The 11,750-nt window shown below is 40.3% G+C and overlaps 2 protein-coding genes across 2 annotated transcripts; one reads left to right on the top strand and one right to left on the bottom strand.

The window, feature by feature from the left end:
* Nucleotides 1-953: 953 nt before the first annotated feature.
* On the top strand, nt 954-4,587 carry OPN1LW (opsin 1, long wave sensitive). Its single transcript, XM_032212316.1, has 6 exons — nt 954-1,086; nt 1,749-2,045; nt 2,443-2,611; nt 3,129-3,294; nt 4,038-4,277; nt 4,474-4,587. Exons 1-6 carry the CDS (start codon nt 978-980, stop codon nt 4,585-4,587), a joined length of 1,095 nt encoding a protein of 364 aa, XP_032068207.1. The 5' UTR covers nt 954-977.
* A 1,724-nt stretch (nt 4,588-6,311) lies between these two features.
* On the bottom strand, nt 6,312-10,833 carry TEX28 (testis expressed 28). Its single transcript, XM_032210691.1, has 5 exons — nt 10,759-10,833; nt 9,654-9,719; nt 8,854-9,503; nt 7,370-7,505; nt 6,312-6,623 (listed from the first exon to the last, which is right to left on the bottom strand). The coding sequence occupies exons 1-5, from the start codon at nt 10,831-10,833 to the stop codon at nt 6,312-6,314; spliced, it is 1,239 nt and encodes a 412-aa protein (XP_032066582.1).
* Nucleotides 10,834-11,750: the final 917 nt, after the last annotated feature.

Raw genomic sequence — 11,750 nt, 5'->3', positions numbered from 1 at the left:
AAAATATTTGCTAGGTCTTTAAACTGATTGTATGTCAATTAATGATAGTAGCCTCTTGAGTATGTATGTAGAATTTCTTATTGATAAAGATCCTGACAATCCCTCAATAGTTGTTGGTGTACGATATAATTAATGTCTAGTGTTGGGAATGAAAAAGGTTATTTTGTGCTTGGTGTGATGAGTGTTTGGTCATCATTTGAATAGGCCTTGACAAGTTATGTCCATCTATGTTTCCGCTAAAGGAGAATATTTGTAGGTCAGGCTTGAAATAAGTGGTCCTCGGTGATCTAGTTGGGTAATGTTTCATTACCCAACTAGATAACATCTTTGGCTAATGAAATGTCTGCAAGAAAACAACCAAGCTCAGAGAGCACTGAAGACCTCTCATCTACATTTGTAGATCTATGTAAAAAGATTTTGAAGTTCATTTCTTGTGGGAGTTGTCAGGGATTTGTCTTTGGTGAAAAAACACCTCTCCTGTTACGGTAAAGTTGGAGTAAGGTACAAAAAAATGGGACATTCAGAAATTGGAAGGAAATTCTATTCTGAATCAGCTTAGCAGAGTTCTTTTGACCCTCTAATCCCTCCATCATGCTCATCTCTCACCTGAAGTGTCCGGCAAAGATACCATTGGTGATGTAGGACACGTGAAAGCTGTTAATGAGCAGGGGAGGAGGGGAAGAAGAAGAAAAGAAGGAGGGGAGAAGGCCAAATTGTAGCATTGTAGCCCAATTAAGGGATAAAACGTTTAAGGGCTTTGGGGGATCTTGTTCTCCAAGATGAAAGCTTAATCTTCTGTGTGGGGGGGTAGATATATAAACAGGCAGGGCTTTGAACCTTAGCATAGACTATTGGATGGGAGAGGCTGATCAAGGCCTGAGAGGAAGAGCAACGAGAAAGATAGAATTGAGAAAGAACGAGAACGTGGGAGAGAAGGGCACGAAGCGCAAACGAGGGGGAATATAGTAACCAAGGCCATGACACAGGCCTCGAATGTGGCGGTATTTGCTGCTCGGCGGCAGCACGATGATGAAGATACCACTAGGGACTCATTATTTGCTTACACCAACAGCAACAATACCCGTGGTGAGTTTGGCAAGGGCCTCAGAACTGGGGTCGGTGGGCAGGCTAAGGTTGGTTCACAGGATAAACTTTTACAATAGCAATAGCAATAGCAGTTAGACTTATATACCGCTTCATAGGGCTTTCAGCCCTCTCTAAGCGGTTTACAGAGTCAGCATATTGCCCCCAACAACAATCCGGGTCCTCATTTTACCCACCTCGGAAGGATGGAAGGCTGAGTTAACCCTGAGCCGGTGAGATTTGAACAGCCGAACTGCAGAGCTGCAGTCAGCTGAAGTAGCTTGCAGTGCTGCATTTAACCACTGCGCCACCTCGGCTCTGTGGGACCAGGTGGGTTTTTCTCCAGCTGACTTCAACCTTGGCAATTAAATGCCTTCGGAAGAGGGGGTCCCACAAATGGAATTTGCTAGTTGCCGCTGGAACGGTTCTGGATAAGGAAGGGCTCCAAATTGGTCCCAGTAGAAGGATGGGAGTAACGATGATGGTCTTAGTATACTATAAGTCCTAGAGAAGTATCTACTTTCCTATGGATGAACTCTTGAATTATTTACAAGAATAGGGACTTTGTCTTATTTTAGCAGAATGCATCCCTGATTGATTTGCCCAGCACCCTGTTAGGCTTGCTGAGATCCTTCTAAAATGTAACTTTGTCCATCTTCTGACAGACCCGTTCGAAGGTCCAAATTATCATATTGCACCGCGATGGGTCTACAACATAACTTCACTCTGGATGATCTTTGTTGTCGTTGCCTCGGTCTTCACCAATGGTTTGGTATTGGTGGCCACAGCCAAATTCAAGAAATTACGGCATCCGCTCAACTGGATTTTGGTGAACTTGGCTATAGCTGATTTGGGCGAAACGGTTATTGCTAGCACCATCAGTGTCATCAACCAGTTCTTTGGCTATTTCATCCTCGGTCATCCTTTGTGTGTTTTGGAGGGTTATACTGTCTCTGCTTGTGGTAAGAAGTACTTATTCATTATGTTTTCTGATTAATCCCTTTTTACCCCAATCCCTTTCCTCCAGGTCATACTTTTATCCTCTTCCCCCTAATATAAGCACATCCTATAATCCTGTTGTCCTCAGAGATCACCCATCATGCTGCTCCTTTTCTTTCCATGCCCCTGAGTTGCTTCCCTATTAATCCCATGCATCCCAGGAGACATCTGGCAGAACATTTAGTAAAGGTTTCAGTATAACCATTTCAGCTTTCTAACCATTGATGCTGTTTTGCATAAATAAACTGAATTCCTATAATGTAATGATAGATTACATATAATTCACACACACACACAAACAAATCTAACAGAGCTATTCGTTATTAGTTATTAGTATCCTCTTCTGATCTTCCTTCCCAGGCATTACAGCTCTCTGGTCTTTGGCTATTATTTCGTGGGAGCGCTGGGTTGTCGTTTGCAAGCCTTTTGGAAATATCAAATTTGATGCTAAAATGGCTCTTGGTGGTATTTTCTTCTCCTGGGCCTGGGCTTGCACCTGGACAGCACCACCAATCTTTGGCTGGAGTAGGTAAGTATAAGGAGGGGATGGTACAGAGCAACATTGCTGGAAACAAAGGAGTAGGGTGATGTCCTTCAGATGCATTAAGACTAGACTTCTCACCATTTCCAGCAGCTTTCCAATATAACTAAAACAATTATGTATATGTTTACATAAAGAGTGACTAGCTTTCATCAAGAATGTTGATAGGGAAGAATCAGTGATTTGTCTTTCTTTCTTTCAATGAGAAATTAGTTATGTGGATCGTTGATCTTTTTTAATCTACAAGTCATTAAATCTTTCATTTGGCATTTATTTTTATGAGATGGGGAAGAATGTGTCTACAAGGGTATTTAGATTGAAGCCTCAAGCAATTCTGAGTGAAACTGCTTTGTCATACGTATGTCAACTCTATCTTGGTCAATGTTGTGTGGCATCAGAAATTCTTGATTTATTTTATATGAACAAACGTAAAACATACTAAGAGGGACTCAAAAGATTAATCAAATCTCAAATGTGAAAATGGCTTTCTTTTCCTCCCAACCAGATACTGGCCTCATGGTCTGAAAACATCATGTGGTCCAGATGTATTCAGTGGCAATGAAGATCCAGGTGTCCAGTCTTACATGATTGTCCTGATGACTACCTGTTGTATATTTCCTCTGAGCGTCATCATTATCTGTTACTTGCAAGTGTGGTTGGCTATCCGTGCGGTAAATACACACATTGCATTATATCACAGGTGTCGTGTATTCCTCCCTCATGTCTCTTGTGATTGGATCTCTCTTCCTTATAAAGCACACTTTCTCCCAAATTAAAATATCACTGCTATAAAGCCTCTGACAGAGAACGATATAGAGAATTAACCTTTTGTTAATGGAGCCCTAATTCTGTCACTGTACTTGAAAATCCTTAATCACATTGCAGCACAAATAAGATCTCCTCACCGAGGTGGCGCAGTGGTTAGGGTGCAGTACTGCAGGCCACTTCAGCTGACTGCTATCTGCAGTTCAGCCGTTCTAATCTCACCGGCTCAAGGTTGACTCAGCCTTCCATCCTTCCGAGGTGGGTGAAATGAGGACCCAGAGTGTGGGGGCAATATGCTGACTCTGTAAACCGCTTAGAGAGGGCTGAAAGCCCTATGAAGTGGTATATAAGTCTAACTGCTATTGCTATTGCTATCAATATATACTTAGCTAGCTCCCCTAACATGATCTCCACTTCTATAAAAGTCCTCTGGCTAATTTCAGTTTCCTAATAAGGCCTTTGCCAGGAATGATTCCCAATTTTCCTTAGTTCATTTTCTCCATACGCCTGCTTACACCAGGATATCTATATACAAATTTAATCTGAATCCAATTTCTATGGTAAACTCCTTTCTCTCTCTTGTTCCAAATCACAGCCTAGGGATCTGAGATGTACCTTATTAACCTTACTTCTTTCTTTTCCCACATAGGTTGCAGCCCAGCAGAAAGAGTCAGAATCAACACAGAAGGCTGAGAAGGAAGTGTCAAGAATGGTAGTGGTCATGATCATCGCCTATATTGTCTGCTGGGGACCATATACATTTTTTGCCTGTTTTGCTGCTGCCAATCCAGGCTATGCCTTTCACCCCCTGACGGCTTCCGTACCTGCCTTCTTTGCAAAAAGCGCCACCATTTACAACCCAATTATCTATGTCTTCATGAACAGACAGGTAACTTGCTCTGGCCCCAACGGAAGAGCTAGAAATTATTTGAATTGAGAGAGGTGGGTAGATTAAAAGTAATGAACAGAAAGCAACTGGGGTGTGTGTGGATTGTATCATTTGGGGATGATATTGTGTTATGTTATGTGGTGGGAAAGGATAGAACTTGTAAATGCTTTTATGACATTTGTCTATCTCCTGGCAGTTCCGTAATTGCATAATGCAGCTCTTTGGCAAGAAAGTGGACGATGGTTCAGAAGTTTCTACTTCCCGCACTGAAGTCTCATCTGCCTCTAACTCTTCGGTATCACCGGCATGAGAGCTCTTTCTTGATAGATATCAAGACAGTTCTGCCTCCCGGGAGGGCCCTAGTGAGAATTTCTCCTTCCTTCCGCAGCATATGGATTCCCTATGCATATCTAACATATCGGACTGCTATTGCACAAACCCGTTCCTTGGACTTAAGACTGTGACCCAGGTTGGGTGCTTCTGTTCCGCCTAGGGAGAGGGAGGTGTTTCTGCTTTCCTTTCAGAATTGTTTAGCGGGTGGCAATGAAAAGTTCATACCTCTATATTCAAATATTCCAACAGTCTGAGATTTTCCTGGGACTTCAGGGATTGTTGTTTTCATCCCCTATCATTGTATCTTTAATTAATATTTTACTTATCCTTCGGACTGCAAGAGGCAGAACAAAGGGGGATCCTTTGGAAAGTGTATGACATTTGCGAAGCAAGTCTATCCCATATATTTTTTTTCATAGAGAATCCACTCATCTTTAAGGTGACGCTTCCTATGAATGGGTAGGTAGATTGATGTATCCACATAATGTGATAATCTAGACATCAGTTCTATTTTGATTATCTTTTGCTCTGCCCCTTATGAAGTGTTTGGGTGGGTGCACGGAGTCCATCGAAAGGAGGCTGGAGAATGAAGTTGTTCCCTGCAATTTCTGTGCCTCAGGAGGTTTGGAGATACTGATTTCTAGCTATGCCTAAGAGGAAACATAATTCTGGCAAAAATCATAAATGAGAACTTGCCGTAGCACTTTGGCCATCCCAAAGCTCTGTACATCTCCTCGGCATGGCTCAAAAGGACCCACTCTGTATATAGTATTTGATATTAAAATCACCCATGTTCCATGGGATATTTAGCTAGAAACGCAATGGGTAAAATTATTTTTAAAAACCTTACAGCAGTGAGACAGACTAAATTGATGTACAAAAATGTTTACCTTCTGTATAAAAGCTGAGTTTGTATCTTACAAATGATGTTGCAAAACACTACCTTTTGTCCACAATGTGTATTGCTTGAAATGTATCCAGGCATGTGGGAATTTGCCTTCGCTGACAGTATAATGATTGTGGATTAGTGGAAAAAGAGAAATATCAAAATGTAATTTTAATTTTTGACAATGGATATCTGTAGAAATCAAGCAGAGTGAAACTGGTAGCTTAGACTGAAAGGTATGGGTCACCCCTGACAGCAGAAAAGTGTGAGATAAACAAATCTGAGCAATGAGATAGAATATTTGGGAAGTTTTTTTGTGCAAACCTTAACTGATGAGAAGAGCACTGAAGGATATATTTTCTGTTATTAGAATGCAATAGGATCTCCTGTCTCAGGTACCAAAACAATTGTGGGCTGAATAGCGTAAAGAAGGATTTAAACCTATCAAATTTCATTTACTTTCTTTCATCTTCAGTCATGCTTTCATATACACAACATACATGCATGCACACGGTCCCCTCTTCTTCTCCAAAAATTGAACCTCCACACCAAACATGAATACCAATCCTCAACCTTCCTGCATTGTTTTTCAGCTCATCTGGGATGTTAGAATTTAGAGGTGGATTGTCACGCGGAGTTGTTTTTCATGCAGTTTTGTCATTTAGTTCTTCCTAGCTGGAGAAACAATTAAGGAGAAAAGGAAGAACAGAAAGACAGGCTCCTTTTTATTTCATTTTAATAAACAAATAAATAGTTATATGGTTGAGAAGCTGCAGCATAGGTACAGAAATAGGGGTGCCAATGTTGTCTGACTGTCAGGATGAAGAAAGCCACGTTTTCCAGTCTGACTCAGTAATGTCAGAGAAGTGATTCCATGCAAGAGTTATGAGGACGATGACAAGGAGAGTGGACATGGCCCGCATAGGAGTATGCAGAAGAGGAACTATAAAGGCTGAAATTGTTGAAAAAAACACCAGGATAATGGCAGCGATGGTCAATAGAAGGTTCATGAGCTGTCCATAAAGCTTATACATACTGGCCTGGGGCACCTCCATTGCCTCCTGTTGTTGGGCTTGCTGCTGCTGTTCCAGTTTGACAAGCCGGGTCTGGTAGGAATCCAGCACTTCCTACCACAAAGACAAGGAAAAGACAGGAGATCAGGACAGGACCAGCCCGTTTCCAGACACTGATTTAGTTAATCCCGGGTGGATTTCCACAGTGTTATTTTTCACCTGCAATTTGCACGTTCATGTGCTCTAATTCTCTGATGGCTCTATTTGTATCTGCAAAGAGGAAGGTCAGTTTTCTGGCTCCTAGGTAACCCAAATGGTGCTATCTGGACAAGAAAGACAGATGCCAACAAGTTCAGAAGGCTGCCAGGGTTTACAAATGTACAGAGACGAAATGCTTTAGAGGGAAAATGTTGAGTTGAAGGGACTCCAAAACAGCCCAATTCATACTATGCTCATTGGTCATAGAATGCTGACTTGTACAAAAGGGGAAGGCCTAATGCAATATTTTGTTGCAGATCTCCCTGAGGTGTGCTACTAACGCTAACATGCTGGTGTTGCAGTACATGCAAAAGCAGGTTCACGGTGATCTTATCAGCAGACAAAACAACTGTGCCAGTGCTTGTACCACTCTTAACATCGTTGCAACCTTCATTTCCTATTGCAAAAACACACTGGTCTCTCTCTAAAGACAGTTGTCATAGCCTATTGAGTAAGATGGGATAGTACTTTTTTCCCCCTTTTGCTCCATTTTTATGCACTCTGTCAAACCAGCCATATGCAACCTGTTCCGATGTCCTGTTCTTTGCTACCAGAGCAATACTGTGCAAAGCACCCGTGCATTTAGTTAAGCAGTCTCTTACCCAGACATCCCGGGACCTCTCATAAGATTGATACACCATCTTCTCCTCAGTGCAGGCCAGATCATGTTTGAGGTTGGTGATTTCATTGAGATTTAGCTGTACTACATCATTCACTTGTATTTCCAGGTTATAGTGCCTGAAGAAGGATGGCATTAATTGAGGTTCTATAATCTGATCTTGTGTTCTAAGTCATTTTTCTCTCCCTCCCCCACACCTCTCAGCCAACTGGCTGATCTTGTTACTGTCACCACTTTAGGCATTGCTGTAAATGGATTATGATGAGCTGGCTCTGCTTCCTGATTTGACACTTCCAGTACAAGAAATGGGTGACTATGCTCATCCTGGATTTGGAAAAGGGTGGAGACAGGATTACAGTATCCAGTGCCATCTGGGTTTGGGAATGTGAAAACAAAAGAAATCAAACATTCCGGGGTTCATCAAAGCACGGAATCTAATACTGAAAAATACTTTTTGGAGCCCAGTGGTAATTGGAACTAGAAAGGCACTAGTTCTGCCAAAGATGTGGCAAGAAGTAGATGAACAATTTGGTAGGCTGAATTATTATGCTAAATATGCTTCTGAACAGTTCTCTCCCAGATATTCTTTTATCTAAATGAAATTATCTGAAGGTAAAAAAAAATAGACATAATAAATATGAACTCAAATGTCTTCATTTGCAATGATTGACTTCCTTTTGGTTACATAACAGAAATAACAGAGATATTCGCTAGCAAATGGAATGGTAACTCAGCCGTCAGTCTAGTCTCTTATTTCATTCTGTAGGTACATTATTTTATTGTTTTTTAGAGAAAAAGATGAAGAATTATCGGTTCATTCACTGACATCACTTTTTTAGAAAGGAATCTTTTAAATAGTCTAGTTTAGTTATAATCTAATCCAATCCGATTGGAGGATTATGGGATGGAAAATACCAGCAAAGAAACCAGCCCGGTGCTAGCATATTTCTGCTTTGCTCTGAAAGCACATCGCTAAATGTGGAATAATGGCACTGAAGATATCCCAAGTGGGATTAATTGTTGTTAAAATGTTCTCATTCTCTATATTTCATTTTGCATACAAGATGGATCTTTTCCCAATAAAAAACATATTGCAACATTCCTCCTGGCTAAGGAGGTTGTGGCTATGCCCTTTGCATCTTGCAAGAAAAGCAGGACGTTTCTGAGTAATGCCAATAAAGCATGGAAAAGATCAGAAGACATATGGCAAATTATGGTCTGTATTGTGATACCACATTAGTAACACAAGGGGGGGGGAAACTGTGTGCTTTTTTGTGTGAGTGTGGCATACGAGGCAAAGAGCTTCATATGCAGGAAAGACATCGTGGATTTGTCACTAAAGACAAAGCTGTGATGTTCTAAGATAATGAGTGTCAGGAGGAAACAGGACACCAGGGACAATCAAGTCTGCAACGGCAAGAAAATTGAATACTGGGAACCACTGTTCTCAAGAATGTGGAGGCCCACCTTAACTTTTCTTCCTGTAGGACTTCCATAATTTGCTTTTTATCAACTTTCCAAGCTTCTTCTAACATGTTCCTCTGATTGTCCAGGGCTTTGTGATAGTCCTTTAGCTCCATGATTTGGCTCTTCAGCTCATGAAGCTTCTTTTTGGCATCCTCTTCAAGGTGCTGCTTTGAGGCTGCCTCTGTGATAGGTTCATTTTCTGCGCTACTTGCGATGGAGCCTTCTTCTATTAGAGGAGCTTCTGTAGGGCGGAACCTGAGTATGTTATATGGCCCTGGATGGGCCACACTGACCTTGAGAGTTTGGGGCGGGGAAGAGGAACTGTTGTCTGCAGGTGGGAAATTCTTCTGCTCTAATTTCTTCAGTTGGACTAAGCAATCCTGCAGACGCTGTTCGAGATGAGCAATATTAGCTGAGGAGCGTTGGTTGATACGTTCAAATGCTTGACGGATGGAAGGTGCCTTGTCCCGATCAGCTTTGCTTACCAGTTCCACATAAGTGGAGAGGTTCTCCTCACGATTGGCCTTCTCCACCCTCAGCAATTCAGACAAGTGCAATATGCGATGGCGTAGAGCATCTTTCGGACTTCGGTAACTTGACTGGGAAGTTCCAGAAGCATCAGAAGACCTGCGGCTCCGACTGGAGCTCCCCTGTTACAAGGGTGGAGCAGGAAGACAGGAGTATCAGAGAAAAGTGCACCAATTTAAGTTACCTCAGAATTATCATGTTTTGCATGGAGCTTAGTTAGGTAACTAACAATGTACTTATCTTGAGTGATCCCAGAATGTAAAGACTTATACTGTGTATTTTGTATCTACTCCCATATTCTCTGCTCTGCTTTCATCTAGAACAGTCAGTTTCTCTTTCTGTAAAGAAAGATGGAGTGCTCTTATTTGGAGATTGTGAGAGGAATATGGATGCTGAATAATAAGAGATAACTGTCCAATAACTCTCTTTCCAGGCACACCTATGACAACTTTATAACTCTGGGTATTGAGTGCTACTTCTTGCTCTCCCCTTAGTTCAAATTTCTAAATTAAACAAGATTCTTAATAGAATTATAGTTTGAACCTTGTTCATTCTCTTCTACCTGATTGCCTCTCTTGCTTCACCAGTGGATTTAGGCACTGATTCCTCAATATATTTCAACTTGTACAAGCACACTCACAGTTAATTAAAATATCTCTTTTTTTATTGGGGAAAACCATAGTGACAATGTCATAGAAATGTTCAGCAGCTGGCTGGCTCTTCAGTTTTCTGTGAACTTCCCATTTATCTCAACCTCCCTGTTCTCTTAAAACATCTTTTAACAAAAGAGAAAAGGCATGGAGATATTGACAGTATGCACTGCTGTTCTTGGGAGACAAGGAAGTGGTCAAAAACATTTTGAAATGCCTTCCTGGATTTAAGGAGAGATGACGAGGTTTGGGTACAATGTTTAAGGGATGACATTCTACTTTGGTCCTATTTGACTGTGGCTGGTAAGGTGCAAAAATACTAGTGTTTCTTATCTTTTGCCCTATCTTCTGTTCTGTTGTGGAAAAGTAGCCTTGCCTGGAAAATTCCCTTTCATTAGAATCCTGCAATGACATCATATATCGTTCTTCCTGAATCATGACAACTGCCATTACAATCAGGGATCCTTACTGCTTGGAATCTCATTACATAATGATAGACTGTGTTCAATCTTAGAAATATTTGTTTACCCATAGGTTACCAAAGTAATCCGACTTTTGAGTTCATCTGATATGCTCTAGATACGGATGAGTTTGTTCAACATCTTAGGCTACAATCTAATTGTGATCTAGAGTGTTATAGTTTGTGATCCAGAGTGTCTACAAGAGAGCCATGTGCTAGATAAAATGCATTTTGAATGTGAAGAAAAGTGTTTTATTGGTCACTCACTACATTGGGAGCTTGACTTGTTGACGCTTCGGACTGCTGGGAACGTTCTTCTTTGGTTAAATTATAGTCTACCATGAATGCTGCATGGAAACAGACAAGTGCACAAAAGTAACATTAATTTGTGATCTAATCATTTTTTATATTTGTTGTCCTATTTGATTGCTGTAAGTCAGCCAAATTTGCTTTTGGTGAGATAGACAGCTATACAAATTTGACTAGCAAAGAAATAAAAACAAAATCGTCCTTTGTTGACGCTAAATTGTAACTTCCTCTAGCCTGCCTAAAAATGGGATTAAGAGGTAACTTTTATGACTTTCTTCATCTCTCTTTTTAAAGAGGGTTTTAAATTAACTAAAGAAAAAAAGAAAAAGAATACACAAAATTATAACAGAAGATCCATAGTTGATCGATATTAATCTTTATATATATATATATATATATATATATATATATATATATATATATATATATATATACATATATGTGTGTGTGTGTGTGTGTGTGTGTGTGTGTGTGTGTGTGTGTATATATATATTTGGAGCACAGGTTCGAATCCCAGTAAGGGTATGGCTAGCTGATGAGAGCTAAATAGCTTGAAATAGATCTATACTAGTCTCCCTTTATTTATTTATCAGCATAAATAAAAAAAAACATATATATGTATATATATATATTAATTAAACCAATGAATAGTTAGAGCCATTTGTTGTCTTTCAGATGCTGGACCATAAGTCATTTGACTGTAAGTCTATACTTTTTGTCCAGGTGTCAACTTTCGTGTGAGAACACAGAACATAAATATCTAAAAATATGAAATCTCAAAATTAAGTAAATACATGTGATTGCTTCTTACTGAAATGGAACCATATATTTTAAAAGAGCATAATTTTCACATCATCTTCAAAAGCATAAAAAAGCTTGTATCCTTACGATTTATATTGACATTGATTGTTTCCTGATTGCTTATTTGTATCCTACGACTAGCATTAACA

The sequence above is a fragment of the Thamnophis elegans genome, chromosome 2 (assembly GCF_009769535.1).
Source record: "Thamnophis elegans isolate rThaEle1 chromosome 2, rThaEle1.pri, whole genome shotgun sequence".
Lineage (NCBI taxonomy): Eukaryota > Metazoa > Chordata > Lepidosauria > Squamata > Colubridae > Thamnophis > Thamnophis elegans.
This window is presented reverse-complemented; position numbering and strand designations above follow the sequence as displayed.

Coding starts and splice junctions, on each gene's coding strand:
- OPN1LW (XM_032212316.1), top strand. CDS start 978: ATGACACAGGCCTCGAATGTGGCGGTATTTGCTGCTCGGCGGCAGCAC. Junction 2,046..2,442: donor TTATACTGTCTCTGCTTGTG/GTAAGAAGTACT, acceptor CTTCCTTCCCAG/GCATTACAGCTCTCTGGTCT. Junction 3,295..4,037: donor TGTGGTTGGCTATCCGTGCG/GTAAATACACAC, acceptor TTTCCCACATAG/GTTGCAGCCCAGCAGAAAGA.
- TEX28 (XM_032210691.1), bottom strand. CDS start 10,833: ATGGTAGACTATAATTTAACCAAAGAAGAACGTTCCCAGCAGTCCGAA. Junction 9,720..10,758: donor CAAGTCAAGCTCCCAATGTA/GTGAGTGACCAA, acceptor CTTTCTTTACAG/AAAGAGAAACTGACTGTTCT. Junction 7,506..8,853: donor CTACAGGAAGAAAAGTTAAG/GTGGGCCTCCAC, acceptor ATCCTTCTTCAG/GCACTATAACCTGGAAATAC.